Source organism: Leucoraja erinacea, chromosome 10 (assembly GCF_028641065.1).
Source record: "Leucoraja erinacea ecotype New England chromosome 10, Leri_hhj_1, whole genome shotgun sequence".
NCBI lineage: Eukaryota > Metazoa > Chordata > Chondrichthyes > Rajiformes > Rajidae > Leucoraja > Leucoraja erinaceus.
The window spans coordinates 49566774-49592981 of NC_073386.1; the positions used below are offsets into that span (position 1 = coordinate 49566774).

The following is a 26208-nucleotide window of genomic DNA, read 5'->3' on the forward strand; positions in this document are numbered from 1 at the left end:
AAAATCAATAGGGAACAAGATGCTAATTTCCGAGTATGAAAATGGCCATAACTTTTTTAATACTTGAGATATGAAAGTGAATTTGGTGTCAAATTAAACTTATTGTTATGCTTTATCTGATGGGATAAATTGCAGACTTGATTTTTTAAATCTCAAAATTTTGTAACATTGCTACTCAGTCGCGTCGCCCAAAGAGTTGTAGCGTTTTTCTGTTTGCTGCTGGATTTTCAACATGTTGAAAAATTTCGGCAACCTGCAAAGACCTATGACGGGTGCCGGTAGTCGCTGAAAAGGTTGCGTAAGTGGGACAAGCCCATTAATAGGAATCTGAGTTGCAACTTTTCACACAGGCGGTGGTGGATATATGGAACAAACTGCCAGATGAAGTATTTGAGGCAGGTACATTGATAACATCTGAAAAAACACTTGTACAGGTGCATGGATAGGAAGGTTTTAGAATGATGCGGGCCAAGCACTGGAGAATGTGGTTAACCTGAATGGGAATCCTGGTTGGCATGGATGGGTTGGGCTGAAGGCTCTGTTTCTATGCTGTATGACTATGATGTTCCTTTTGTTCTGAAGGAACTTTGAGCACATCCTTGAATCTTCTCACCTGAACACCTGCCGATGTAATCCCATGACGCAGCCTGGAAGAGCAGGAATGTGCTTTTGGGCAAGCGAGCCACGCAGTCTGCTCCAGTAGCAAACTACATGTAAACAAGTGCTGATGCAGGTTCCCAACCTGAAATGTTGACAATTCTTCTCCCTCTCCACCACGTTCAACCTGCCAAGTTCCTCCAGTGGTTTTTGCTCCCGATTTTAGCATCTGCAGTGTCTTATGTTTTTTAAAGTGTAAATAAGGCCTTAGTGCTGGGATATTGTCCTGGGAGAAGGTGCAAACTTTGGTTTGCCAAACCTTCCAGTGTGACATTCCAGTCTCTTTCCAGTTGTAGGTGGTTGAAGTCTCAGAATCATGTGGAGTGACAGGGATCGCCAACGCAATGAGAGGCAGAGGTTGAAGGCAGAGGTTAATTTCATCATCAATATGTGCCTTCAATGAGAGGTGGCTACTGACGAGTAGAAGATCATCCATGTTTTCTATTCTCACCCAAAACTTTCCTGCCAGAGAACCAAAGGCACACCAACATCCCACAGATGTGTGTGTGTCAGCTTGACAAGCACCAAGATATCGCCATCTTCTTCAATGAACCATGTGAGGGCAGTTCACACTCAGCATCAGCATCTTAAAGATTGCGTGATCTCTCATTTTTTTTGATGAGAAGTTTTTAAACTTGAAGTGTCTTCCCTCTCTTTATAGATACAAAACACCGCAGATACTGGACCTGCTGAGCATTTTCGTTTTTTTTTCTTTTCAGATTTCCAGCCTCTGCAGTATTTTGCTTTTGTAAGACTTGCCATTGTCCCTCTTGGCTGCACTGCTTCATTAATGTCCCAAGTCTGTTCTAGTGCAAATTGCCAGAGTTGCCCCCCACTGAAAGTGATGGGAAATTGCTATATCTTCATTCTCTCGCAGTTGCAGAGTGAAAGTCTTCAACAGGTTTGGGAACAATGAACCTATGCACAAAAAATGTCAACCTCTTGGCATCTGGGCAATTGTTATTACGTTTGGGCAATATTATTCCTCCAGAGCCAAAATATTATATCATCGTTATACATCAAGAACAAATGTCGCTGCCTTTCCAGTTTCAGCTTTGTCCATTCATTCTAATACTGTACTTTCTTATTGTCTAGATAGTGGTACTTGTTTATTCTGATACAGCAGCCAGCTTCTGTCTAGTAAACAAGATGAACAGTAAACCAATTTGAGGACCTGTTCATGCTGAAAACCTGAAATAAAAACAAAATACTGGAAACACTCAGTGGGTCAGGCAACATCTGTGGAGAGAGAACAATGAGTTGTGTTTCACATCATTGATTTTCATCAGAGTAATATTGCAGTCTGTTCAAACTTCCCCTGGCTTTGGGTCTTAGCTTATTTGCTGGGATAAGAAATGTTGTTTTTACAGTTTCTGCTACGATGAGTTCTCGGCTGTAATGTGCATGTTGTTGATATGGCTCAATTACTTTAGCTGTGGAAGCTGGGCATTGTGATTAGCATTTCTGCAGTGTAGCATTCAACAGTTTATGAAATAAGGAGAGAACAAAAGAGAATAATTCTTCGCACTCTGAATTGATATTTTTTTGGCAATTTTCCCGGTAACAAGATTTCCACTAAAGAGGCTTGTGTGTTTTCAGCAGATTACCCAACCGCTGTCTCCAAGGAATCTCTGCTACTGGTCCCAGTTCCCAGCAGCAACACTCAATTCTACTATGAGACAGATGCTGCTTTGCAGGTAGGTCAGTCATGCACGCCTTTGAGGAGAAAGAATCAACAAGGTCATTTGATACAATTTAAAATAGCTGGGTTCTCTGAAGATACATTTTTTACAAGCTTCCTGTGTGAGATGAATTAAGCACCACACTTCAGACATATCCTGAACAGAATTGATTTAATGTTGGAATGTCAGTAATAAGTCTTGTGGTTCCATGTAGTACCATCATAAATAATTGTAAAGCTAAATCTCAGTGGGAAGCATGAAGGTCTGCACATTGGTCTCATAGTTATTGAATTTGAAGTTTCCTTTACCTCCTTGAAGGAATACTTTGGACAAGGTTCATAATAATGAGATGAACCACTAAATAATGAGATGAAAATATTCTGCTCTTTCCAGTTCTTTTTTTTCTCTTCTCACTGAAGTGAACCATGCCCACGTAAAATTCCATATAATCGGATCCATCCTCCTTACGTGCAGTTGCCAGGCTATTTTTTCCATGGGGAAAGGGTTGTGGTAAGCATAGAAGAGACAAGCTGGATCCTCCCTTGCTCCATGTATTGCTTGCAGATGTGTAGCTGAATAGCTGAGAGTGGGGCTGATTTTACACAGGATGTAAGACCATGTATAGTGTTTCCCAAAGATTATAGAGCAGAGCAAGATAGACCACTCCTCTGAAATCCAATGGGCTGACGTGTAGTACGTAACGGAACGCCACGGCCGCCATTTGTTGATGCCAAACGCAACATCTTTGGTAGTGGGGACGGACTCCACAGTTATACAATCTGCTCTTACATCAGGTCGCAGGAAAAAGCAAAGATACTAGAGGCTCCTCTAATATCTTTGGGGGAAGAGGACGTTTCCTCCACTCCTGAGTTGATCCAGGACTGATTCTCAGTCCCCACGATACCAGATGAAGGCGGCTGGCGGAAGAGCCTCAAGCGTCTGCCCGCGGTCGGCGCTCCCGAGGCAGCGGGCAATGCTCCTCTAGTATTTTTGGTGTAATCCGTTCCAAAGATGGATCCGCTCTATCATCTTTGGTGTAATCAGGTGTTGTAGGGAACAGTGTTTTATACAGCATCAATCACTTCACATATTTAGTTAATATTATCGTAAATTTTATTAATATTATTTTAAATTGCTGCTCAATAAAATGGGGTCATGTCATATCCATGTCATACTACGCGTTTTTCGCAGAGTGGTGCATCTTGCTCGACTCTATATTCTTTGGTGTTTCCCAGGTATAATAAACTGTTTCATGTTCATCAGGTTTTGGAAAGCATCAGGTGGGACTAATGTAGCCGGGATATATTGGCCGGTGTGGGCAAGTTGGGCCAAAGAGCTTCTTTCCCCACTTTATCACTCTATGACTTTGTGAGACTAATTAAGAGAAAATTGGAGACCTTTGAACAATCTTTAAACAGATTTTATCTTGTACTAATAGTTGTTCACTTTATCCTTTATCTGTACACTGTGGATGTCTTGATTGTAATCATGAATAGTCTTGTCTGTGACTGGACACCACACAAATAGCTTTTCACTGAACACATGTGACAGTAACAAACTAAAATAAACAAACATAAATATTGTTTGATCATATTTCACAGGTGTGCTAATTAAATTATTATTAGGCTCCTCCACTCAGTTCTGAAAGGAAATTTGCAAAGAGCTGTAATTAACTTGATTCTCACTCGGAGTGACATTTGGAGAACTGGACAGACGTTTACGTTGCTGTGCGATGCACCAGACAATAGACAATAGGTGCAGGAGTAGGCCATTCGACCCTTCAAACCAGCACCATCATTCAATGTGATCATGGCTGATCATCCCCAATCAGTACCCAGTTCCTGCCTTCTCCCTATATTCCCTGACTCCGCTATCTTCAAGAGCCCTATCTAGCTCTCTCTTGAAAGTATCCAGAGAACCGGCCTCCACTGCCCTTTGAGGCAGAGAATTCCACAGACTCACAACTGTCTGTGTGAAAAAGTGTTTCCTCGCCTCCATTATAAATGGCTTATCCCTTATTCTTAAACTGTGGCCCCTGGTTCTGGACTCCCCCAACATCGGGAACATGTTTCCTGCCTCTAGCATGTCCAAACCCTTAATAATCTTGTATGTTTCAATAAGATTCCCTCTCATCCTAAATTCCAGAGTATACAAGCCCAGCCGCTCCATTCTCTCAGTTTATGACAGTCCCGTCATCCCGGGAATTACCCTTGTCAACCTACGCTGCACTCCCTCAACAGCAAGAATGTTCTTCCTCAAATTTGGAGACCTAAACTGCGCACAATACTTCAGGTGTGGTCTCACTAGGGCCCTGTACAACTGCAGAAGGACCTCTTTGCTCTTATACTCAACTCCTCTTGTTATGAAGGCCAACATGCCATTTGCTTTCTTCACTGCCTGCTATACCTGCATGCTTACTTTCATTGACTGAACAAGGACCACCACAGATCTCGTTGTACTTCCCCTTTTCCCAACGACACCATTAAAGATAATAATCTTCCTTCATGTTTTTGCTACCAAAGTGGATAACCTCACATTTATCCACATTAAACTGCATCTACCATGCATCTGCCCACTCACCCAACCTGTCTAAGTCACTCTGCATTCTCATAGCATCCTCCTCACAGTACCTTGGGATGCAGACCATCAGGCCCTGGGGATTTATCAGCTTTCAGTCCCATCAGTCTACCCAACACCATTTCCTGCCTAATGTGGATTTCCTTCTGTTCCTCCGTCACCCCAGATCCTCTGGCCACTAGTACATCAGGAAGATTGTTTGTGTCTTCCTTAGTGAAGACGGATCAAAAGTACCTATTCAAATCATCTGCCATTTCCTTGTTCCCCATAACAAATTTACCCTTTTCAGTCTTCAAGGATCCAACTTTGGTCTTAACTATTTTTTTCCTCTTCACATAACCTAAACAAGCTTTTAATATCCTCCTTTATATTCTTGGCTAGCTTATCTACATACCTCATTGTTTCTCCCCGTATTGCCTTTTTAGTTATCTTCTGTTGCTCGTTAAATGTTACCCAATCCTCTGGCTTCCCGCTCATCTTTACAATGTTGTACTTCTTCTCTTTTATTTTTATACTGTCTCTGACTTCCCTTGTCAGCCACGGTCGCCCTTTACTCCCCTTGGAATCTTTCTTCCTCTTTGGAATGAACTGATCCTGCACTTCCTGTATTATTCCCAGAAATACCTGCCATTGTTGTTCCACTGTCATTCCTACTTGGGTATCTTTCCAGTCAACTTTGGCCAGCTCCTCCCTCATGGCTCCATAGTCCCCTTTATTCAACTGTAATACTGACACTTCCGATTTACCCTTCTCCCTCTCAAATTGTAGATTAAGACTTATCATATTATGGTCACTACCTCCTAATGGCTCCTTAACCTCAAGTTCCTTATCAAAGCCGGTTCATTACACAACACTAAATTCAGAATTGGCTTCTCCCTGGTAGGCTCCAATACAAGCTGCTCTAATAATCCATCATTGGAGGCACTCCACAAAATCCCTTTCCTGGGGTCCAATACCAATCTGATTTTCCCAGTCTACCTGCATGTTGAAATCTCCCATAACAACCGCAGCATTACCTTTACGACAGTGGTCAGCAACCTACGGCCACCAGTCCGAATGTGACCCGTAACCCAAAATCATCCGGCCCGCAGGCAGATTTTTTTTCCCGTAATCATCCGGCCCTCCGAGCGCCGACCACCAAGCCCGGCCGAGCTTTGGCTGTACCGTATCCGGCGCAAAGCCACCGGCACGTCCGCGCACCATCTATGAACACGTTTAAGGAAGAACTGCAGATGCTGGAAAAATTGAAGGCTGACAAAAGTGCTGGAGAAACTCAGCGGGTGAGACATGCAAGGATTGCATGAAGCTGCCTCACCCGCTGAGTTTCTCCAGCATTTTTGTCTACCTTCTGTGAACAGGTGATTTGATGCCTGCCATCCGGGGCGGGATGGGGGGCGGGATCCATGTGTACACGTGATAGATGTGGCCCGCCATCCGCTCAAAGACATGTGTCCTGGCCCCTGTGCAGAACAAGGTTGCTGGTAAACAAGGTAAAAACTCACCCACTTGAGAGATTCGGTGATGTAAATTCCCTGCACAACCGCAAACATGTCATTTGGATCATTTCAACGTTTTAAAGTTTACACAAGGACTAGTTTTCTAAACATTGTTGCCATAACTTCAGAAAATACGAGGACTGGTTTTCTTAACTTTCTTACAATAATTTCATGGCTTCTTGATCAGTGATTCGGTGGACAATAACTGTTAACGATACTCGTTCTAATCAACAGGGCAAATGTGTCCCTTTATTGGGTACCAAACAGAAGACGTCCATATGCTGTAACGATCCATCAGTGATTACTAACAATCTCCATCTTTTTACTGCACCAACAAGCCTGCTCTTAATCCTTGTTGAGTCTCGTGATCACCATGCAAACCACTCATTTTATTTGCTACAAATTAGTTAATTTTGCAGAAATTATGGATCAGGATTTGGGGAAAAGATTGGGCAGAGATTTTCCATTCAAGGGCAGGTATAGCTATGAGTTTTGAAATTAATTTCCAAGATTCTTAAAACCAACCGAGATAATTTGATATATTTCTGAACAGGAATTTGCATGCGGGATTGTACATTGCACGTGCAGACATACGATCTGATCAAATTATAATTTAATCTTTTTCAAATCCGACCTGTTCCCTGGAAGGCCTCAAGAGGGAATCTTTAAAAAAATATATATTTCTGAGAACCTCCTAGAAAGCTGGTCTCGTGTCAATGAAACCCCTTTGCTGTTTTGTCTGGTTTATTCAGGAGCAGCTGGAGTTGGAGTATGGAGACCTGGGTGAAAGCAGTTACTGCCACCAGTTGCTTGGGGTGTGCAAGCAGGTGATCAGGGAGCAGCAGCCACCTCGGACGGCTGGCCTTGTCCTGGGTAGCGGAACCGGGCTCATGTCCTTCATGTTGACCCAGCTGTTTCACAAGGTGATTATTGAATTGTCTTTGAATGTTAGAGTTACAAGTATTTTCATGCCTTCCCAGTCTCCTTCCGAAGTTACTGAGGCCCACTGAGCGGCTGCAGGCACTAAGGATAAGGCTAACTCAGCGGGACAGGCAGCATCTCTGTATTGAAGGAACAGGTGAGGTTTCGGGTCAAGACCCTTCTCTAGACTTCTTCAGTCTGAAGAATGGACTCAACCTATAAAAATATCCCATTCCTTTTATGCCGAGATGCTGCCTGTCCCGCTGAGTTGCTCCAGCATTTTGTGTCTGTCTTTGGTGTAAACCCGCATCTGCAGTTCCTTCTTACACATCTGAACCCATGAGATCATTATAGACACTGAGGTTTGTGTTCACGGAATCCTCACCTGAGGCCCAATAAAGTTTGATTTTTTTTCAGTATGGAGTCTTTTCATCCTCATTGAATTCTTGTCACTCTGTCCATTTATACTGATGCTCGCTGACCAGCGAGGGGCAGCCATTAGTCTAAGATCAAAGACAGGATATGGGCCTGCCACCAGTCTCACCCACAACCTGCTCCCCAGTGTGAACAACCGACTCACAAACAGCATAACATTTCCCCTTTCATGCTTCCTACTCTACTGTTGGGATTAAGGACTAGTAATGGGATAATACAAATTGGAGGAACAGCACCTCATATTTCGCTTGTGCAGCTTACAACCTAGCAGTATGAATATTTATTTCTCTAACTTCATGTAATCCTTCCATCCCACCTCTCTCTGTCCCTCTCCCACCCAAGTCGTTGTACTATTTCTAAAGTTGTCTTGTTGAATTTCATTGTCTCCAACCGGTTTTCACCTCGCCCACAGCCAACAATGGCCTGTTTTCTTTATTATCGTTATATTTTTGCATATCTTCCATTAATTTGTTCTATATCTCTCCATATGACCATCTATATCTCTTGTTTTCCTTTCCCCTGACTCTCAGTCTGAAGAAGGGTCTCGACCCAAAACATCACCTATTCCTTTTCTCCAGAGATGCTGTCTGACCCACTGAGTTACTCAAACCTTGTGTCTATCTTTGATTTAAACCAGCATCTGCAGTTCCTTCCTACCCAGTATTGGGATTTCCCTCTGTTCATAGAGTGGTAAGCGTGTGTTTCCAAAGAACATTTGTACAATTTTGTTGCAAGTTATGGAAACCTCTACCACCCTATGATGTGGAGCCCACATCTCACTATCAGGCTAGAGTGATTCTTCACTGTGATGTCTTGTCCTGCACTATGATTTACGTCAATTTATTTTCATTTTCATTCATAGGTCATTGGAATAGACTACAGTGGAAGGTTTATTGATACTGCACGGCAGATAAAATGCACAGGACACCAGAATTCTGAGGTCAAGTGCCCAGAGTATTTGGACAGAGAGAGAGTGGTGTTTAAACAGGTAAACATTCTGCAGGTTGCAAAGATTTTTTGCATGATCATCTGGACAAAACCTAGTTTTAGTTTAGTTTAATGGTACAGCACGGAAACAGACCCTTCGGCCCACCGAATCCAGGCCGACCAGAGATTACCCACACACTAACACTATCCTACACACACTAGGGACAATTTTACAATTATACCAAGCCAATTAGCCTACAAAGCCTGTATGTCTTTGGAGTGTGGGAGGAAACCGGAGCTCCCGTTAAAATCCACGTAGAGGTCACAGGGAGAACGTACAAACTCCATACAGACAGCACCCATAGTCAGGATTGAACCTGGGTCTCTGGCGTGGTAAGGCGGCAACTCTACTACTGTACCACCCTCTGCCACTGTGCCACACTGTTGTACATTCTATGTTCCTTCTGCCACACTATTAAACTGTCTGCAGTGACCTAAGCCTGTAATAACAAATCTGGTGAGTGGGTCAGTCCACAGTAATCCATTGATGAGCACATTTGTTGCATTTGTAATACCATAGATGAGTGAGTGGAGACATGACATTCACATGCTTTAGCCAACTAGGCAAATGTACCACATATGGTGCTGCGTGTGCCAGGGGTGCAAAGATCCAACGTTTACTTCAAAATCCCCGTAGCCCCTTTCCATTTCCCCTTACTAACAGAGACATGGGGGGTTTTCTCACCAACCTTATGGGTCTGCTACAGGTTGGCAGAGGCTGAGAGCCTTGAATGTCAGCAAAGGCGTTATTGTTCTATCACATGTCATTCATCATGGCAAGAATGAGAATGGCCTTTTTTATTAAACTCCTGTGGTCAAACTTGCTCTTTCCCGGTTGTTGTGGTTGGTATCACAAAGGCTGTTGCGTGGTAATTAGCGCTATTAGATTGCTAATGGAAGGACATGGAACTTATTCTCATGGAGAGTTGTGAGTCTGTGGAATTCTCTGCCTCAGAGGGCGGTGGAGGCCGGTTCTCTGGATACTTTCAAGAGAGAGCTAGATAGGGCTCTTAAAGATAGCGGAGTCAGGGGATATGGGGAGATTGCAGGAATGGGGTACTGATTGGGGATGATCAGCCATGATCACATTGAATGGTGGTGCTGGCTCGAAGGGCCAAATGGCCTACTCCTGCACCTATTGTTTATTGTCTATTGTCTATTGTCACTTTCTATTTTTCAGCTCACATGGATTCCTAATGAGGTTGAACGTCAGAGTTTTTTACTTCTTAATTTCCTTGATCGCACCATGAATCCCTCAGGTAAATTGTGATATACTACATTTTTACACATGCCTTCATTGAATCAGGGCTAATATCATCATAATATATGAATAAATTATCTTAGGATAGTTTATTAATTTGATAGAAAGTCGCTGCTAAATCAATCTAACTGGGATATCTGTAAACATGTTTTTAATACATGGCCTATTTCTATTAGTTCTGAAAGATCTTTTTGAAGCTCGAAATTCTGCCATTCCCATAACAACTGAAAATATATGTAAGAAGGAACTGCAGATGCTGGTTTACACCAAAGATAGACACAAAAAGCTGGAGTGACTCAGCGGGTCAGGCAGCATCTCTAGAGAAAATGCAAAGGTGACGTTTTGGGTCAAGACCCTTCAACTGCAGGAGTACACTGAAAATTGTTAATACCTAGGTGACTTTTGGGATGAGACCCTTCTTCACAAAGTCAGGGGAAGGGTAAACGTGAGATATAGAAGGTACATAGAACATATGGATGATATGCAAAAAGCAACGATGATCAATGGCAGGTGGAGCCCACAATGGTCCATTGTTGGCTGTGGGGTAACATGTACAGTGTGTATAAACTCGTTATCATCTACCCCAGCCAACAATAGACCATTGTGGGCTCCAACTTTCCTTGATCATCGTTGCTTTTTGCATATCTTTCATTCATTTGTTCCGTGTACCGTCTATATCTCTAATTTCCCTTTCCCCTTACTCTTAGTCTGAAGAAGGGCCTCGACCTGAAAAGTAACTTAAAAATTAGCCCATTGCTGTGTGCTCTGAGTTCACCTGCAGTTGAAGTTTGACAGAAAAGTTTCCTTTTGTCCCTGCAACAGAACTTGCCAGGCCAGCACTTTTAATCTCACATAAATCCAGGTCTTCCTTCTGTTCTGAGGATGCTGACTGGATCTCAAAGTGGAGGAAAAATATTTACTGAAAACTAAATACTTGGTATTAGTACGGCTAAGCATTAAAAATAAATGGGTCTCATGACCATGCATCATTCAACAACATGGACAGTTGCAAACAATTACATGTTTTCCCAGTTGTGTTTTACAATCATGTCTTCTTCCTGTAGAATTTCAGTGCAATTTTATGTATAATGATGTTATTGTGTGTTGTCTGAGTCTATGTGCCTACTGTATAAAACCTTGTGCATACAGCTTTTAAAGCGTAAGAATTTTTAGATTATTGTCTAAACTCCACACATGCAAGGTGGTCAAACAGGTCAGCTACTTAGAGATGTGATTCATGGTGTGAGCGCTGTGTCTTCCAGAGAGGAGGTATAAGAAAGGAAACTTTCTTATACTTCTTCATATCCTTGATCGCACCCTGAATCCCTCAGGTAAAGTGGGATAAATTGCATTTTTACTAATGCCGTAATTGAAACAGGGCTAATGTTATCATTAATATGAATGTGCATTTCCATTTGTAAATGAATATGCATTTATTTTCTATATCTTCAGTACAGAATAGTGTAAATGTTAGTTTTGCACATGTTAGAAGTCCTGCTACGCGTGCATTTGAACCCTAAACTTTTTTTCCCATTCTCAGTGGCAAGCCTAACATGGTTTTTATAACTTCTGAAAAAAGGCCTGACATTGGTTTCTCCTTGTGCCAGCAATGGAACATTTTTCAAAGTGTTGACAAAAGGCAATGAATCGTTTAATCAGAGTCTGATAGGGCACAGGAGGCCATTCAACCCATCAACCGTATGCTGGCTCCTGGTAGATGTATATCAGCAGTCTCATTCTCCTGCTATTTGCCCATAGTCCTACTAGTTTTTCTGTCCAAAGTACCTTTCCCAATCATTCTGATCAGGATTTAATCATTCTGTTTCCCCAACCTTAAGAGTTTGTGCATTCTAGATCCTAATTACTTAGAGTAAAAAGGTTTATCCTGAGAAGCCCCTTGTAAGTTTTTCTCAAAGATTTAAATTTATGCCCCCTGGTCTGTGACTCATCCAATTATAGAAACTGTTATCCTCTATCTACCTTTCTGAACCAGTCATGACCTTCCGCGCTTGCATTAAATCTCCCTTCAACTTTCTTTGCTCCGTGGAGAACAATCCTGTTTTCATCATTCGAGATGTATGTAGAAATTGCTCTTCCCGAGATCCATTCTAGTCCCCTCAATGGGTCTTCACATCACCCCTAACAATCTCATCTGGGTGTATTAATCCACCTGTGGCCTGGCCAATGTTGTGTATCGACTCAGCATAAACCCCTTGCCTTCGCACAGCAATAATGGGAAAACCCGAGATCTCATGCTTTTATATCCGTGGGTTGCAAATTTCAACTATTTCTGTAAACCAGGCCATTCTGTCCCTGCTTATCCTTTCGAGCTGCTTGATACGCTGTTGTGACGGTAAGCTATTCTGCCTGTGCTTCCAATGTGAATTCGCACAAGAAGAATGGTTCAAGCAGCAAAGTAAATGTTAGCATTCGCTAGAAAGGAAAAAAAATCACTTGGACAAACTCTTGATAGGTAATGAATGTTAATGAAATCACACTGGATTTTGAACACACCGAACAATATATGTGAAAGATTTATAAAGATTTTGATTGAATAATTCCTTCTTTTTGATTCCACGTTTTAGAACACTGTGTGTTGGGACACTGAAATTTATCTTCACATTTTTGCTTCACGTTTTCTTTCCTTTTCACAGAACTTCTCAATATCCCCTCAACTCTCCCATAAATTAGTAAAGCCGTTTTGAGTTAGGCCTGCCTTCCCAGCAAATCCCAGCAAATCCCAGCAGAGATTTATCTTCCCTGCAAGTCTCAGAGATTTATCTTCCCTGCAAGTCTCAGAGATTCATCTTCCCTGCAAGTCTCAGAGATTCATCTTCCCTGCAAATCCCAGCAGAGATTCATCTTCCCTGCAAGTCTCATAGATTCATCTTCCCTGCAAATCCCAGCATCTTCCCTGCAGCAGAGGTTTGTCTTCCCCACGTGTCATTACTGTTCACAGTTTCTGCTGTACCATTTGAATGAGTCCTCTCAAAGTAAACAAAAATGTTTTTTAAAAACTGCAAATGCTGGTAATACTCAGCAAATCAGGTAGCAGGTGTGGAGAACAAAACAGGCAATGTATCCAATTAATGACTGTCGTCAGAACCAAGAAGGGTCAGAAGTCAACAGGCAACAAATTGCAGAGAGTGAGTGGGGGTGGGGGTGAAGGGGAGAACAAGGGAAATGTAAACAGTAAAGTGGAGACCAAGAAAGTCAAATCCTAAAAAGTGGTATTGGTGTTGACGGAGAGAGTGGTGAAAGCCTGTTAATCACAGTGAATCAAGATACTGCTGTAATTGTTGACAACCATCTTTGCGATCTACAAGACCACTCAACGGCAAACTTACGAATTATGCCTTGTACATTCTCATCCAAATCATTGATATAAATGACAAACAGCAATGGGCCCACCACCAAATGCTGAAGCATACCACTAGTCACAGGCCTCGAGTCCAAAAAACCATCACCCTCTGCTTCCTTCCAGGAAGCCAATTCTCTATTCAGTCGGCTAGCTCTTCCTGGATCCCATGCGATCTAATCTTCCAGGGCAGCGTACCATGTGGAACCTTGTCAAGTGCTTTGCTGAAATCCATATAACATCCACAGCTTTGCCCTTGTCAACCTTTTTGGTCACATCTTCAAAAAACTCAATCAAATTCATGAGACATAATCTCCTACGTACAAAACTATGCTGAGTATTCCGAATTGCTGCCTGTCCATCTAAATGCATGTATATCCCTCAGAATACCCTCCAGTAACATACCAACCACAGATGTTGCATTCACTGGCCTGTAGTGCCCAGTCTTAGAAACATAGAAACATAGAAATTAGGTGCAGGAGTAGGCCATTCGGCCCTTCGAGCCTGCACCGCCATTCAATATGATCATGGCTGATCATCCAACTCAGTATCCCGTACCTGCCTTCTCTCCATACCCCCCTGATCCCCTTAGCCACACGGGCCACATCTAACTCCCTCTTAAATATAGCCAATGAACTGGCCTCAACTACCCTCTGTGGCAGAGAGTTCCAGAGATTCACCACTCTCTGTGTGAAAAACGTTCTTCTCATCTCGGTTTTAAAGGATTTCCCCTTTATCCTTAAGCTGTGACCCCTTGTCCTGGACTTCCCTAACATCGGGAACAATCTTCCTGCATCTAGCCTGTCCAACCCCTTAAGAATTTTGTAAGTTTCTATAAGATCCCCTCTCAATCTTCTAAATTCTAGAGAGTATAAACCAAGTCTATCCAGTCTTTCTTCATAAGACAGTCCTGACATCCCAGGAATCAGTCTGGTGAACCGTCTCTGCACTCCCTCTATGGCAATAATGTCCTTCCTCAGATTTGGAGACCAAAACTGTACGCAATACTCCAGGTGTGGTCTCACCAAGACCCTGTACAACTGCAGTAGAACCTCTCTGCTCTTATACTCAAATCCTTTTGCAATGAAAGCTAACATACCATTCGCTTTCTTTACTGCCTGCTGCACCTGCATGCCTACCTTCAATGACTGGTGTACCATGACACCCAGGTCTCGCTGCATCTCCCCCTTTCCCAATCGGCCACCATTTAGATAATAGTCTGCTTTCCTGTTTTTGCCACCAAAATGGATAACCTCACATTTATCCACATTATACTGCATCTGCCAAACATTTGCCCACTCACCCAGCCTTTCCAAGTCACCCTGCAGTCTCCTAGCATCCTCCTCACAGCTAACACTGCCCCCCAGCTTAGTGTCATCCGCAAACTTGGAGATATTGCCTTCAATTCCCTCATCCAGATCATTAATATATATTGTAAATAGCTGGGGTCCCAGTACTGAGCCTTGGGGCACCCCACTAGTCACTGCCTGCCATTGTGAAAAGGACCCGTTTACCCGTCTTTTCCCTGTAGCTCTTGTTAAATAGAGGCACAACACTTGTCACCCTCCAGTCTTCCGGCACCTCACCCGTACTTAATAATGACTCATAAATCTCAGCCAGAGCACCTGCAACTTTCTCTCTGCACCCACTGTGAGCCCTGTTCAGCCTGGTACACTTCCCCAACAAGCTCAATTTAAGCTCACCGAAAATCGAGACAGATCATGTTACAACTGAGAATCAGCCTTTGCCCCCTGTATCACCTCAGGCCAGTTCAGATGAAAGGACATCGACCATAACAACCCTTTATTTCTCATTTTTTTAAATCTCCAATCGTTTGCATCTCACACTTGCACCATTTTATTGTCATTTCTGCAGAGTTTTCAATAGTCTCTCTCCATTTACACTTCCTTCAAAAAGATCATATGTGACTAGCATACCTTCCCCATCCTCTCGACAACACATTTGCAGGGAGTTGAACTGATGTTGAGGGCCGATAGCTTCACCCAGAGTGGGACACTTCTGGTCACACTCAATAAATCCCTTTGCCCTCGTTCTGAGTCTCCCCTCATCTCTGTCAGGTGTGACAACCTGGCTTTCTTGATGTCCACTCTTCACACACATTCCCATTGTTTTCACACCCGTTCTTCTCTGCAATTTAAATTGTGCCTTCACTGAGTTGTAATGAAAGGATCCTGGCTGAAACATTAACTTTGTTTCTCTCTCCACACTTGCTGCCTGACCTGCCAACTATCACTGATATGTTCTGTTATTTTCTATCACATAATACCCGACTTTGCTGGGAAAATGGACTTTTAAAGGATGTTTTTAAATTCATGTTTTAATTTATTTATTTGTTATATTTTATTTATTCATTATTTTATTAATTAATTCAGCCATTTATTTAGAGACTGCTAAGTAAAGAATGTCATTTCAACCTTTCATTGATTGTAGTGTTTAAGAAGGAACTGCGGATGCTGGAAAATCGAAGGTAGACAAAAGTGTTGGAGAAACTCAGCGGGTGCAGCTATTTCCTTCTTCCCTTCGCTCCATAGATGCAGCTGCACCCACTGAGTTTCTCCAGCACTTTTGTCTACCTTTCATTGATTATTGTTCTGCTACCTAAATATTTAGTCCGTACGATTAATAAATTTGGGAATCCTGTTGTCATTCTAATGTGGAGATGGTTACTACAGGGTGAGCACGTGTGAAACTTTCTTGCCAAAAGCACAAAGAATTGTGCACAAAAGACTGTCAAAAGCATAAGTGCAAAATAACCCGACTGCAATTGCCTGCTGCTGCTATAAACAACCTGTGAACAATGAAAACTGCACACTTGCTCCCCCTCTACAGACATTATATCACAAATGCGCAGCAACTTGGAATACAATGTGGGCACATCAAATTAAGGATCCCCTTGAGCATGTTCGGTTTGGGGAGGTGATATGTCCCTTCAATTCCCTTCCCCTTTAAATTATTATAGTCTGAGTACTTGTTCTTTATTATGATGTCTGTGTGTAGAATGTATTCACAATGGTTGCCCAAGTTATTGCTCCCGACGGTTCTGGAGATTTAATATGCCATTTGCTTCACAAGATGGAAAAAAGAAAGAATAGAAATGAAGAAATGTGGCATCATTTTTGAAGAGTCATCCTTGGATAACATGATGTGTACTTTATCTCAGTTTATGTCATCACCACATGATGAGTTAAAGTTAATGAGTAGGCATTTGCCACCTGTTCATGAAGGCCGTCTCCCTTAAATTAGTAAAAAAGCCAACAGCTTAATATTTTCTGGTATGACATCAAAAGTAATTATGCAAAGGAAAGAATTCAGCCCAGAGGCTTTAATGCCAATGAATTGTCTGTTTGTTTTGTAATATTGTAAATGGAGATGCTTCATTTACTCAATTCACTTACTCCAACCCAAGGTCAGGAGAGAACTGACTGATGAAAGAAGAGGATTGTTTAGTTTCGAGTTTTAGTTAAGAGTTACAGCGTGGAAACAGTCCCTTCGGCCCACCAAATCCGCACCGACCAATGATCTCCGCACATTAACACTATCCTACACACACACACTACAGACAATTTTACTTCGGAGTCACGTGAGAACGCGGCAGCCAGCGGGAGTCGGGCTAGCTCCCGCATCCAAGGACGAGAGGTAAGTACTTACCTTAATCGGGCCTTGTGGTTTTTGCTCCAGCGGGAGCAAAGTGAGGCATGGTGAGCGGGCCCCGTTTCGACTCCAGCGTGGGGCCGAAAGTGACGGGGAAAAGGTGCCACCCGGACCGCTAACGCTGCGGACCAAAGGTGCCACCCGGACCGCTAACGCTGCGGACCGCTGCTAGGAGCTGCGCTAATGCCGGTCCGCTGAACAGCTGTTCCGTACAGCCGCGGACCGGCGGGAAATTTAAAAAAAACCCGACCGGCAGCCCTGCAGACTCCTGACCAGGAGAATCACCGCCCGGGAACCGCCACAACGCCGCCTGGAAAACGGCAGGCAGCCTCTACATACAGGTAAGGGGAAATCTTACCAATTTACAGGTTCTACAGGAGCCATCTTCCTCCAAGCTGGAACAGGTTGGAGACAGCAAAAATGAGTATGTCTGTCTCCCCAAGCCAGAGGAGGTCATGGAGTTCACCTCCAGGAGAAGGACTGCCTGCCCAACTCCACACGAGGGTCCTTATCTGGGAGGCAGCCACCGGTAGCGGTGGAGCTATTTCAATGCTCCCGCTCACTCGACACCGAGCCGCTCCCTGTGCCGCCGGTGTAAAGGGGCACTGGCTGAATGCCAAGGGAGCTGACTCCTACCCCAGTGCTATTGCACTAGCCATCTCCCTTGTCGAGGGATTGATGCAACAGCGGAGTGGAGTGCTTTGCCTCCTCCCATTTAGCGCATCCTTTATGCTCCTTTTTTAAGGGCTAAGGAGGCCAGGGCTGGGCTGGCTTAAGCGCTGGGCAGGCGGATGCCAGGGGAGCAGGATCAGGAACAGCCACTGGGTGTCGTGGGCCACTACATGGCTCCTCCACGCGACCATCTTCCCAACAAAAGCCCTGCAGGAACAGGCCTTTCCAGAGGCAAATCCACAGGCAGCTGGGTCTCGTAGACTCACAGACAAGCAGCGAATTCTACAGAAGGTCAAGATGTTACCACCTTTGCTCGCCTTTGGTGCTGACGCCTAAGATGTTCCCATATTTGGGATACTCGACTGAACGATGGTGCATATAGACCTGCCCGCAACCCCGAATATATGGGGCTATGCAAACCGCTGCTGCGGGGAAGAGGGAGCAGGCTATGGGACGAGCAGGACATCACATCCAACACCCAGCTGGCAGCACCCCTCGGCATCCACCAGCAATATCAAACAAGGACTGGTGAAAGCCTGGTGACCGCTGCAGATCCCCCATAGTTCTTTTTAGACGGGGCCCAGAGCGGAGCCGTGGGAAGATGCGCCGCCCCACCGACAGCACCAGCATACCAGCAAACTACGCCTTCATGAAAAAACAACAAGCATGGAGGTAGGTAGTCTGGTTCCCTCCCAGTTTACACTAAAACAAGGGTGTTCTACTAAACTGCATGGGGAGTGGGCTAAGCATGGGATGCTGTCACAAATAACCAAAATATACTCAACAGCATTAGAGGATAAAAACGAATTCAAATTGGGCATTTTACTGCCAGTTCAGCAATGCGCCCAAAGGGCTGTTTCTCCCTCTAAGAAAAGAGAAGTGAGAAGGCAAGCTGAACTAAACAGGCACATTACTAAACGGATTGGAATTTGTATCGAATATATTCACCAAAACTATAAAAGATGATGAATGTAGCATCATCATTGATCTAATATCACTAAATAAACCTGTTGAGTATATCCACTTTAAGATGGAGGTGGAGTTTTGTCACTGCCAGACATCTGATCTCCCTAGGATACCTATGGGGAGCATTGATATGGGAGATGCTAACTATCTTATACCATACACTAGGATCATTATAGATACCTAAATATATTTACCTGGATCATGGATATCCCGGTTAGGGCAACCATGGGAGCATATAGCATTTCATATGGTCTAAACCTCCGCCCTAAACTATTAAAAATGGCCATGAAAATATTAAGAAAACAAGCATAATCATGGCACATATTGGATGATATCCTCATATTAGGGGAAACAAAGGAATTAGCTGTGGAGCAGTTCTAGCTACGAAACAGCTCCCTAAAGCTGAGGTTCATCCCACGCCCAGATAAACCAGAATTGAAGCGTTACTACCAAGGATTATCTGGGCTTCAATAACAATTCCGTCCATATGACTGTTACTTTGCCAAGACACTTGGGTCACTATAATCAAATCATGACTGTACCCACTGAAGCTATATCACAATTAAGGTGGTGGGCAGACATATATTTGGCATAGTTTTCAGCCCTATTATCATCACCAATCCCAACTTGGCTATTTTAAAAACCAATGCCAGTACTTTAGGCTGGGGAGCAACTAAACTCCATATCCAGCACAGGTAACAGATGGACCAAGTCACAAACATCGTTACTACACATACCGGGCATCAACTTCTTGGGATTGGTGATCGCCTATTGGGCTAAAAAGCATATGCATTTCAAATGCAGCACGTACATATGTGGTTACGGATTGATAATACTATGGTGGTGGCTTATATCAACCATATGGGGAGCATAATAATCATTATTGTGCAACAAATTGGTCAAACAAATCTGGCAATGGTGTGTCAAAAGACATTTTAACTATCAGCTGCCTATGTCCTAGGAAGCTAGAACACAGTGGGAGACACCATGTCACGGGGTACAATTTATGATTACATTGAATAGATGTCATAACCCAAAATATCTGCTAAATTTATTAAGCAGTTTGAAAGCCAGATATCAATTTGGTTGCACAAGACGGAATCACCAGTAACCCATGTATGTGACTTAGGAACCAGATTAGAGGCAGCAGCGATAGATGCCTATACGCTGGAAGGGGGAATTTCTGCTTTGCCTTCCTCCCTTCTGCCTCATCAGTCGGGCACTTCGCAATACAGATGGGATCTGTCTCCGAGATATTGAACGTGCCCGACCGGCCTACAGCCATGGTTCCCAGTTCATCACGACACGGTGGGCGAGTCACCTATGGATTTCCCTAGTGGACCATGGTTGCTGACTCAACCCAGTATCAGGCATAATCCACCCATGCCAGGGAAACATCAAACTCCTGGGTGCAGGTTTTGAATAGACCTTACCAGGGACTGGGATTATCCAAAGGAACCATTACCACCATGTCGGCATCCCTGCGAACAGTCACTAAAAGCTAACATGGGTAAAATACTGCCACGACGCAGGGACAACGAACTATTCAACCACTGACGTATTGGAGTTCCTGGAACATCTACACCATGACTAAAAGGTGAGTTACAGTGCCGTAAATACAGCATGGAGCGCCTTATCTGCTTATCTAAAACCGCATGTCAGCAGAGCATGGGATCCCATCCACTGAAGGTAAACTTATGAAGGGCAACTATAGTATAAGCCCCAAACACCCAGGTATATACCCATGTATGGGATATTGGTGTGATATTGACATACCTCAGAGAATGGCACCAGCCAGATCCCTCAGCTTGCTTAATCTATGTTTTAAAAAAGGCTCATGCTTATGGCTCTCGTACACGCTCAAAGAGTCCGGTCACTCCATAAACTAGACTGGATACATGGTGATTACCCCAGACGCATCAAGTTCATATTTAGGTCTGGTAAAATCTAACTCGCAGGTATATGGATTCGGCACGAACTAGCAGGGTCGAGATCGCCTGTGTTTTCCGTGCTGTAGTCGTTATATGGCTATATGGACCAGGAACGCCCGATTCACTGGTGGGATTCCGGGCCTACCCACCAGAGTCCAGGTTGAGTGTGGTGACCCATCTACTACTATATATAGACACAACCCACTATCTTAGAGGGAGAGGAAAGCCTATGGGTCAACCACAGTAACCCAAAACGGGGTACGAGCCAAACCACTCCAAGGTGGCTCAAACAGGTACTGAAAGCTGCCGGAATAGATAATAATACATTTAATCCCATTCCACTAGGGCAGCATTGGTATCAGCGGCTGAACGAATGGACATCCCGGTTGACCACATTTTCAATACAGCAGAATGGTCAAGGGAACCGCGTTCAGAACATTTTTTATTATAAACCGTTGATAAACCTGATTTAATTGCAGGAGAATATTACAAACTGCAATATTAATTTAAGCTCAGAGGAGCTCTGTTATGTTGTTATTGTTAACAAATACCTTTCTGTTTCTTTTGAAAGCAGATCCACTGGTTGATTACGATAACACTTCCTCCCTCATAAACTTCGGCAGTGAGTGAAATAAAAACTGTTACACGGTTTGAAATCACAGACCTTTGAAGTCTTCACGGAATCACTCACGTGACTCCGAAGTAAAATAGTAAGATTAAACGAGTACTTACCAGTACGAAGTTTGATCTGTATTTTATGAGGAGTTACGGTGAGGGATTAAGTGCCCGCCGCTCCCACCCTCATTATACAGATCAAGCTAATAAACTGATGTCTCGTGATCTTTACTATCTTACTTCAAATATTGTGTCTATTCTGTGATTTCACACCGCTGCTTCGAAGTATGCCGCATGCGCACTGGAGCTGGGGTCTTCACTTAATCCCTCACCGTAACTCCTCATAAAATACAGATCAAACTTCGTACTGGTAAGTACTCGTTTAATCTTACTATTAACACTTATACCAGCCAATTAACCTACAAATATGTACGTCTTTGGAGATGTGGGAGAAAACACACGCGATCACGGGGAGAACATACAAACTCCGTACAGACAGCACCCCGTAGTTGGGATCGAACCCGGTTCTCGGGTGCTGCAACCGTTGTAAGGTAGCAATTATATCGCTGCGCCACCTGCCGCCGTTTTATCTGTTGGTAGAACTTCATCATGTCTCAGAAGAACTGATTTCCCGTTCTTTGTCTGCTTTGAACCTGTTCCTCTGCTGCAGCATTAAACAGGGCAGCTGCAAGAGACTATGCTGTCATGATTGTGCTGCCGTTTCCCTCCTGCAATACATTTTAACGTGAAACATTTAACAAAATACTAGACCAAGCGCACATACACACACACACATCCAAGATCAGAGTTTTATCGGTATAAGGATAAGGATAAGGAGATAGATAGATAGATAGATAGATCGGTATAAGGATAAGGAGATAGATAGATAGATAGATAGATAGATAGATAGATAGATAGATAGATAGATAGATAGATATAGATAGATAAATAGATAGATAGATGTCCCTTTTATTTTTGCACTAATTTCCTATGAAGTAATTTTGATAACATTTTTAATTTGTTTATTCAGACTTTATGTTGTAAAAGTTTGTTACTGAAGCCTTGTTAATGAGATTGTTAAATGTTATGTAGTTACATAAATGTTTGACTCCATTTCCTATTTTATTTTCTAGGCTCTTCTAGAAAGGAAGTTAAAAAAAAGTCAAATAGCTCAATTATGCATTAGCAAAGAGAAGGCTGGGATGATTTTTATCCCAGATGGGAAGTGTTTAACATTTGAAAATAATATAACATCATGAGGTTAGAAGCATTAGGAAATTCCTGAGGACGGTTTATAAACATATAATAGCCTTGACTGAGGATATCGGGTCCTTTGATAGGTAGTAGCCGGACTGTGGATCTGGCTAACACAAGGAATAATTGAGATATGTTTAAGGGGAAATCTCTTTTTATGAAATTATAATGGAAAATGCAAGGAATGTATTTGTAGAGTTTAATGTTTGGTGGGCAACAATAAGAAGATAAGTGAAGCAGGATAAAGGTAGCAAAAGACATCTGCATCAGCTGGATCAGTGTGGCAGATGATCTATATCTGTGCTGAATATTTCATACAATTCCCAGTGAGAGCCAAAGGCATAATTCATGGTTTATACTATTTCATGAAAAAGTGATTGAAAAACTCTGAGGAAAATCAGAGTGGCAATGGATCATCTTTCGTGCTTTATTGGGCCGTACAGAGATGACATGTCATTGCCATCAAAAGCAATGTTTATCGAGTGCGTTTTCACTACAATAATTGTCTTTAAACTTTTGAAGATACTGCTGAAGTCCTCTTTTCATTTTAAATGTTGATTATGACAAGTTTAGTTAGAGAACTAAGGATATCATTAAGATTGACAACGGTAGTGGGGGAAAATAAAGTAGGAAGTCAACTGACGGTCAAATAATAGGCTTGAATTTTAAGTCTGTCATTGCAAGGCAAAAACGGAAAGGAATGAATTTTTCATGTTGAAATGAGCTGCAGTGTGAGATCTTGTCATAAATATCAATCCCAACACGAAGGATCCAAGAAGCGGGCTAATGTATTTTGAGGTCAAACCAAAAAACCCACTGCAAAAAACAGCAGCAAATGTATTTACTGGATTGCTGGAGTAACTCAGCGGGCCAGGCAGCATCTCTTGAGAAAATAAATTGGTGATGTTTTGGGTCGAGACACATCTTTTTAATTGGGCAAAAATCTTTAATAAGAGATTGAAAGATAGTGCGTGGAACATCACACACACATTTCAATACATCATTTTATTGAACTTCCATTGTTTTCTGTTATAACAATTTTTTTTTAAATTGGGTTTATTGAGCCTTATGCTTTTCTTCGCAATTAAATATAAATTTAATTTAGTCACTCATTGTTCATTCATGATCAAATGAAAGTTTTTGATTTGGTGTGTATTACTGTTAGTGGCTACTAATATTTTATTTAAAAGCCACCTTCTCTATCTGCCAGCTTGGCTAGCACGTTTGCCTGCTCTCGTGCAATCTAAAGGTTTGGTTGCCATCGTCTCAGAAAAGTGGAAAAGAAACAACTTGTGTCAAAGATTTCAAGAACTCGGGCAACAGTAAGTGACCTGATTATTTCATACAGGATAGTGAAGGCCTTTCCAGTCTTTTCTCTATCATTCACAATTCTAACTCAAGGTTTGTGGTCCCATAGATCTAAAGATATGCGTTCTTTTGGGTAATATGTTGAAAGAAGGCCGCATCCATCTTCATAAGGTCATAAGTGATAAGCAGAATTAGGCCATTCGGCCCATCAACGCATTTCAATCGTGGCTAATCTATCTCTCCCTCCTAACCCCATTCTCCTGCCTTCTCCCCAATAACCCCAGAAACGCGTACTAATCTTCTCAGATGGAGAGGAGGAACCAATGGCACAAAGAGTAATATAAATAATACCAGGGAAGTAACTTATGCTTGATACCAAGGCCAAAGTTTATCCCCCAGCTGACTTTCATAAAATAGATTATCTGGTCATTATGACATTACTACTTATGGGATTTTGCTATATACATATTGGCTACTGTCCTGCAATATGCTAACATCATATCCAAAATCCACCTAATTTTGTTTGGTTCAGTACCATGCAATTCACATATTGCTGTATGTGTTTTTATTTTTTACATACTTATTGGAGCAGTGTCTGGATAGTTTACGTTAGCTCTTCAGCTCAGCCGCTGAAAAATAGTACAGTCCAATACTTCTCAGCAGGAAATTCAAAGCAAATAATTTAGGACTAGCATCTGTTCCTTTTACAGTTTATATGATTGAAAGGCTGTGTGGAGGTCATTCCATAACACAAAATGCAGTTTGAAATTCATCTTCTGGTTTACTAAATATCTGAAGTTAACCTAACGTGAAATGTTTAGTGTAAATTGAACATAAATTGGTTTAAAAAAACTGTTAGATATCAGCGCAAATCTCTTTTGTATAAAATTGCATTTATTTAAGTATTTACTGCTTCATTAACTGAACATCTGTCTAAAATGACATAATTTGTATTATAAAATAATGTATTTAATATTTATTTAGAATATAACTAATTATTATTCATTATCTGCAGTAATGGAACTCAGTTTCATATTTATCACTGAGCATTTTTGTATAAATTGGTATCTTTATTTTATTAGCACTGCTAGGAATTCTAGTTATAAGTTAAGAGCTTTGAACAAGTCTGTCCAGGTATATTTGTTCATTTCACATCTTACTCTTGAATAACAGTGCCTATCTGGTAGAATTGAGCAAATGTGTTTCCATCTGTAGCTGGATTTTGTTGTGCTCCTGTTGTCATCTGGTAAACCTAATCTTGTTCCTTACGAGACAAACTCCTGAATAATGTGTAGGAAGGAACTGCAGATGCCAAAGATAGACACAACATGCTGGGGTAACTCAGCAGGTCAGGCAGCATCTCTGGAGAGAAGGAATGGGTGATGTTTTGGGTCGAGACACTTCTTCAGACCTTCTTCACTCTGAAGAAGTGTCTCGACCCAAAACGTCACCCATTCCTTCTCTCCATAGATACTGCCTGAACCGCTGAGTTACTCCAGCATTTTGTGTCTACCTCCTGAGTAAGTAATGTATTGATGTTGCGAGACTTTGACTGTTCTTAAACTAATCAGAACCTTCCCCTCCTCAATAGACTAGTTTTAATGAGCTGAGGCAGGCACAACAACATTTAAAAGCCTAGGTGGGACAGCATGGATGAGAGGGCCGAAGGGGCTGTTTCCATTCTGTATGATCTATGGAGAAGATTTTAGCACCTGGGATGCTCAAGGCTATGGAAGGATTTGAAAACAAGTTCCAGGGGGTTGAGTTCACGTTGATTAATTGGGAGCCAGTTGTAGGTCCGCTAGTGGGAGGGATGGCTAATGAGTGAGTGGACATAACGTTATCACGTCATACGCCCAATGAAAGAATGGTAGAACAGACATGGACGGACGTGTATTGAAAAAGTCGTCTAGAATTAAACCTCCAGCTGCTGATAAAAAAAGACTAAAAGAAGAACCAGGTGTATTATGTTGATGCTATTGTACAGTCTCAGCGATACTATAGAGCTGTAGTTCAGAGCTCACTTTGATTGTGATTCCACACTTAACTATCTGTCTGGGATTCACCGTTTTCAGGAAGAGGGATACAGTCCAATAATAATGATAGGAAATTTCTATTCATCCGGTTTTGAGAGTTATCAAGCAGTAAAACAGTTTGTATAGGAAGGAAGGAAAATGGATAAAGGTGCTGGTGATGGAAGGTTGGGTGATGTGAGTGTAGAAATGGCACTGATTTTGGAGGATAATATTCAGGATTGGAGGAAAAAATTCAGTCGTGAGACATTCAGACTGGTGTTCTTTTTGCCACAGCGTAGCCTCTGAAACAGGTTCTGGAAATATGCCCATGTAAACAAGGCTGACACATAAATGATTAACTGTGGATTAAACAGTGTCAGAATTTGACTAGTTTTGCCCAG

General features: G+C 42.4%; 1 protein-coding gene across 3 annotated transcripts in view; it reads left to right on the forward strand.

Annotated features, from left to right (window-relative positions):
• Nucleotides 1–26208, forward strand: part of LOC129701164 (uncharacterized) — a 68300-nt gene that overhangs the window by 38394 nt on the left and 3698 nt on the right. The window contains exons 14-18 of one of the 3 annotated variants that reach the window (XM_055642215.1): nt 2257–2354; nt 7165–7335; nt 8631–8756; nt 9936–10014; nt 12671–12752. In XM_055642215.1, coding sequence (XP_055498190.1) covers nt 2257–2354; nt 7165–7335; nt 8631–8756; nt 9936–10014; nt 12671–12702 — 506 coding nt within the window. In that variant the 3' untranslated portion in view covers nt 12703–12752. Of the gene's footprint in view, nt 1–2256; nt 2355–7164; nt 7336–8630; nt 8757–9935; nt 10015–12670; nt 12753–23694; nt 23807–26208 lie in introns of those variants that run through there. The other 2 variants (XM_055642213.1, XM_055642214.1) reach the window with 2 other exon arrangements.